This window comes from Tasmannia lanceolata, unplaced genomic scaffold, assembly GCF_043159265.1.
Source record: "Tasmannia lanceolata isolate RefF3 unplaced genomic scaffold, GAP_Taslan_0.1 ptg000008l, whole genome shotgun sequence".
NCBI lineage: Eukaryota > Viridiplantae > Streptophyta > Magnoliopsida > Canellales > Winteraceae > Tasmannia > Tasmannia lanceolata.
The window spans coordinates 67,187,196-67,193,195 of NW_027518685.1; the positions used below are offsets into that span (position 1 = coordinate 67,187,196).

The 6,000-nt window shown below is 35.0% G+C and overlaps 1 protein-coding gene across 1 annotated transcript; it reads left to right on the forward strand.

Annotated features, from left to right (window-relative positions):
* Positions 1-1,409: 1,409 nt before the first annotated feature.
* Positions 1,410-3,659, forward strand: LOC143883764 (putative LRR receptor-like serine/threonine-protein kinase At1g14390). The gene is made up of 5 exons (XM_077387079.1): positions 1,410-2,238; positions 2,327-2,532; positions 2,686-2,735; positions 2,937-3,047; positions 3,439-3,659. Exons 2-4 carry the CDS (start codon positions 2,344-2,346, stop codon positions 3,037-3,039), a joined length of 342 nt encoding a protein of 113 aa, XP_077243194.1. The 5' UTR covers positions 1,410-2,238; positions 2,327-2,343; the 3' UTR covers positions 3,040-3,047; positions 3,439-3,659.
* The last annotated feature ends 2,341 nt before the right edge of the window (positions 3,660-6,000 follow it).

A 6,000-nucleotide genomic window follows, 5' to 3' on the forward strand; every position in this document is an offset into this window, starting at 1 on the left:
TCATAGCTTAGAATATGTGTGAAGAACTACGTTGCTTTGATTCTCGTGGAGGCGGGGATACGTAGGCAGCTTTAGATGAATATCAGACCATCCAAAGAATCGGGCGAAATCATTTAGAGTTTAGGATTTGTTGTGTTGCGTCTTGTGTGGTATCAAGTTATATTGCATGTTTTGTTGTGCTTTCATATTTTCCTGTGCAGACCTTATACCTTTAGCTATAGCATGCATGTGTTTGTCCACCAGAACTTAGACACTCATTAGGTATGTCACTCATAACCTAGTTGTGATTAGGTGACACTTCTTACGTTCATCTCGTATGTGCTTATTATTTAATCCCCGGGACATGCATGATTAGGTAGACGTTTTCTCAGGGATATTTCGTTCCCATTTCACATGATTTTGCCCAAAATTCTTGGAGTTAATAAAAAATGGCATAAGAGACCAAGTGCTTGTATTCGGATGAATTGAGGGTGCTCTTCGGTCCTTCTCCATTCGTAACCAGGCACGAGCTCATATATATATATATATATATTTCTGGTTATCTATTGCACAGAGGATTTGTTTTGGAGTTCCATGGCCTATCCATGGATGACGACTCTGAGTTTGTTTTAGGTACGTCTTGGTTTGAGGATTTATCCTTGGATCAAGAGGTATGTCATTTATCACCACTCGTGCTAGGCTATGAGAGTGTCACTTATTTTGAGAGTTCCTTGGTAGAGCTCTCATTCACATGTGGAGATCTTTGAGGATTGTAGAGGATCTCATGTCCTCAGCACCCATCCTCTCGGATCGGGGTCCACAGGTAGCGAATTTTATATAAAGTTATCCTCCTTACCAGTTCTCCATTCCCTTAGCAGCCTAACTCCCAAGTTATGAATGGATCAAGAGCAAAGAAGAAATTTTTTTAGGTGTTTACAGTTAAAATTTGTCTGACGGATTCCACATAACTAAGCTGGTTTCCGAATTTTTTATTTTCTCAAAATTTGAACAAGTAATCACACTCGCTCATGGTAAAGATCTCAAAGTAATGTAGGTTATTTGCATACATTATAGGCTTAATTCAGTCGGTAACAGTGTTCAACTCTATCAAAAAATATTTATTTTCACTTGTATGATTTGTTATTGTCAGTTCATTTTGAGTTTCCTCACTTTTATAATTTCATGTAGTGAAAAGTTGGATCCTTCAAAATGCATCAATGCTCTGGTTTATATTTTCACAAGTAGTTGATTGGATTTACTTTTTCTATGTTTGAAACTTCCTTTGGTCAATCATTGACTCGCACAAATCAACTTGATTTCAGATCTACTGAGTCAATAAAACTCGTTGATCCACCCGATGCAATCAACTCCCTGGGTAAATCATTGACTGCATGATTCAACCCACTTTTGCTTTGGGTTGACTTCTTGAGCAATGATAAGATTTTAAGCACTACCATATCTCTCTCTAAATGGTGTCTTTCAATCACTAGTTATATTTTTAACCTAATTCATAAAACATACCAAGTGATTTTTCTACCTACGTAAGACAAATTTGGGAGCTATAGCTCATGAACTAAAGTAAATCAAGAGGACAGTAAATTACAGTTTTCTTGTAATGTCTATGTCATTAGAGTTTCAGACATGGGCATCTCGTAGGAGGATTTCAGATGCCATACATGTACTCACGAATTAAAATAAATGAAAAAGACAAAAGATTTGGACTGTTCTATTTAATGTCCCAGAAATAGGGATAACATTCCCATTTTCATATGTTGCAGTAACCTTTCCTGATTATGGTGTATCTTACTGGACCAATATACAATATTTGAAAAACTGGAAGTTATTATTCTTTTCTGACTTTGGGTGATGATTCCATCGTCATATCTCCATGAATTTGATAGAATTTTGTAAATTAATATGGTTAAAACATCATCTCTACTAGACACAAACTGCTTCACTTTCAATGTTGACATCTGAATAATTTCACATCATCTTGGCTTCTTTTGCAATTTTAGCTGTACAATGGCTGGCTCAGTGACGGATCAGTGGTCGTGGTGAGATGTCTGAAACTAAAGCAAAGGCATGCTCTTAAAATCTTAAAACAGCAAATGGAAGTAATTTCAAAGCTCAGACATTGCCATTAGGTCAGCATTCTTGGACATTGCTTTGTCACTTATGAGGAATCCCCTAATGCCACTGATACCATCTTTCATGTCTTCGAATACGTTTCAAATGGGACACTGAGGAGTCATCTTACTGGTAAGGGGAATAACCATTATCCTATTGCTTTTCAGCCATTAATATCTGAAATATCATAAGATTTCAATTCTTATAATTTATTTGGCAGAACGACGAAAGTAAGAGATGCTGAAATGGCCACAAAGATTAGCTGCTGCTACGGGAATTGCGAGAGGAATCCAATTCTTGCATACAAGAATTATGCCTGGTTTAAGAAATAATTTTAATATAAAGAATATTTTGTTGGATGAAAATCTCATAGCCAAAATTAGTGATTATAAGCTTCCAAGACCATTTATCAATAAGATCACTAAGGTCAGCTCCACTTAGAGTGAATAGTTCAGTTTTTATTTTTTGTTAATATGAAGTATCCACATTTACTTAATGCACCCCTAATTTTATTGATCTTTTTTTTTGTTTGAACCAAAAGGTCTCAATTTCAGCTAATTTTCATCTTTAATAATGTAGGTCGGTTCTGAAAGCCCTTTCAATGGAGTAGAACTTGGCGATCTTGACAGGTAAACAACCACCTTTTTTTATATAATGCTTATAGCTGGAGTGTGTCTTATATAAAACCCAAATCAAAATTAAGTGTAGTTGATCATCATCAGCCTAAAAAGCATTTATATTTCTTACATGTGGGAGTGTATATAGTGATGACCACCAAGCATGTTACGGTGAATTCAGTGCGAATTGGTTTTTACTTTCTTTATGTGCAGTACTGGACATGGTGATAAAGAAGATGTTTATCAGCTGGGAGTTATTCTACTAGAAATTATTTCAGGAAATCCATCACATCTCAGACAGAATTGGATGTCTTGAAACTTAAGGTAAACAACCCATTCCTCCATTTTACTATTAATGCATTTAGAGAGAGAAATTGAAATGTTTTTTTTTAAACTATTTCTAAGCTATTAATCAGCTATTTCTAAAACATATTTCTAGTTTTTTAAAAACATGGAAATCTCTTCAGAAAATATCCAAGTGTTTGGATTATTTAAAAAAAAAAAAAAAACTCCTTTAATAACTGGAGAAAGAAGGTTTTGGTAATATGTTAACGAAATGAATTCCTTGTATTAGGAAATTTTGAACCCATGATTGCGAGTTGTGACACGCCATTAGACATCAAGATTGAATCATGAATAGATTTTTAGTTCATAATAGTATGTTGAAATTTTAGTAATTTTTTAAAAGTTTATGTATGTTTTTTGTGGTTCACAGCTAGAGAGAGGCCTAGCAGAAGGCCCGAAAAAACTGAGGGGGGAAAGTGATCCTTCCATTAGAGGTACTTTTGCCTATGAGTCCTTAAAAACTGCAGTTGAGATCGTCATAAACTGTCTATCTGAAGATATTGGTCAGCGTCCATCGATAGAAGATGTTCTCTGGAACTTGCAGTATTCAGCTCAAGTTCAAGATGGATGAGCGAACAACGAGAACCTCGGTACACATTCATAGAGATTAATGTATCCTTCATTTTGTATTGATTTTTATCACTTGGTGGTATTTCAAAAATTCGGATCATGATACTAGTTTTTATATTTCTACCCATCCTATTCTCCTATGGTTCTTTCTATTTTTTATGACAGTGATTGATAATGAAGGGAGGATATGTTTAATGAGCAGGGGGAATAAGATGTCTTATAAAACGAGAAAATTCCGAAATAATCCCGAGATTTTAAGAAATATCAAGATATTTTCATTTTTATAATTCATTGTGAAATTAACATGATAATTTAATGATATTTTTTATTTTATACTTTTTTCTTAAATTATACATTTTTATTTAGCCTACTGATGATATTTGTTAGAAAATTAATCAACCTTAAGCGAAAATAGATCGTTACCTCTGCCATGATGATCAAATTGAAGGTGCAAATGATGCACATTATCTGAACGTTGAATACTCTCCTTGAAGAACTTAGTTTTGATGTGGCCTTCAGATCTATCCAAAGCCTTATGCTTAAATCAATGTGAATCCCAAGTAGGGCAACCACGAAACAGGGGGGTGGGAATTGGTTGGCTATTAAAATTTTAAGCTCTTTAAACTTTGATCTTTAATCCTAACCCTTTTGCTTATTAATCTTTAGTTGAGTGGTTAGCCAAGTAGAATGAAAATATAAACACGATAAGCATAACTAAGAGAAAAAAAGAAGATAAGGGAAAGAGAAATGTACACCAATAATTTATAGTGATCCGGCCTTCAAACCATGGCATACTCCACTCTTCTCAAGTTTTGCTCCTTGATGAAATCTACTATTGCTATCCTCCCTAGTAGGCCGTATGTGAGCCCATACAAGCTTGAAGCTTCAAGGGGTTTAATATTGGTGCCCTTCCACCTTTACAATGAAAATGAATGAAGAAGAGCTTTGCTTTGCCTCATTTTAGGGGCTGGTTGCACGATGAAGAATGAAGAAGAAATCTCTCACAATATAATACAAGTTGAGCATAATCCAATCTCTCAAAGGTTTTAGCCAAATCAAGACACAAGAGATGGAGAGAGTGGTTTTAAATCCAAAATAAAACACAATATCTTGTGATATTCATCTCATGATCAAGGGTCAAAGACATAAACACATATTATTAAGATATAATGCATGATTGGTGTGCCTTTGAAATGTTGGATATTTTTAAAATATTTTTTTTTTTTTAAATAGAAAAATGAGATTTTTCAATGAGAAATTTGAAAGAGACATTTCTCTGTGTGAAATTATGTTTCCAACTAGAAGACACTTTAGGTTGTGAAAAAGTATTGTTTTAAAATGAAAGGGTACTTTTCATTTGACGTGGTGCCTTTATATCCTTTTTATTTTCTATTAACAAAAAAAAAAGGCTTGCGGTCTCAATTTTAAGATAACTTTCTCCCCTTTAACTGTGCTCTTTTCCTATATGTAAGGGCATACTTGTCCAAAATTCGGGGTGTAGACCTTGTTCTTGGCATATGCATTATTTTTGTAGGGAATTTAACCGGGTAGAACTCGCCCCTAAAAGCTAGTTGTTAGAAGGAGCGTGCCCATTCCCTTATAATACATCCCATATATCCATCTTACTTAATCGATGTGGGACTATTTTGCTTTTGCGTGGAACCCCAACAATTTTCGTGGGACTTATTTCTGTGTTGCCACCTTCATAAGTGGAGAAAAAGAATCTATAAGAGAAAGCTTCGTTGTGCCTTGCCTACCTCTCTTTCTCTCCTATTATGATTCTTTGTTCTAAAGAGTCACTTTGTTCATCCACCGTTATAATTTGTCACAACATGAAATGGGCGATTTAGATCAACCTAAGTTGACACCCACTATGTCCTAGTGGGGCATGCCCCATTGTCACACAATGAGGTGTGCCCAAATGAAACATATTGACAATACAATTACTCTACTCTACCGCGAATTGAGTATTGGTTTGGTGGCATATTTCTTACTCGGTTATCTTGCATTTTTTTCCCTTCCTTTAAAAATCAAACAAAGTTTGGAAATGCCATCCTTTTTAGGAAAAGATAAACGAAAATGGGTGAAAATATTAGAAAAGAATGGAAAAAGTATTATTTCCCGTATATACTCCAAAAGATTACCAACAATTTCAATGAAAGGTCTCTTAATCTCCATTTCAATTATCCATATCTATGCCGTGTTATACACTTCAGACGACCATCTGAATCACACTACCTACCAAGTTTCCCACCTAACATTTGTGGTGGTGGTCCCACTAATTAGCAATTGTGTATTCCACATTCTCTTTTTGAAGGGAAATGATATCTAGCCCTTTTTTCTTCACTGGCCACCCCTGTTG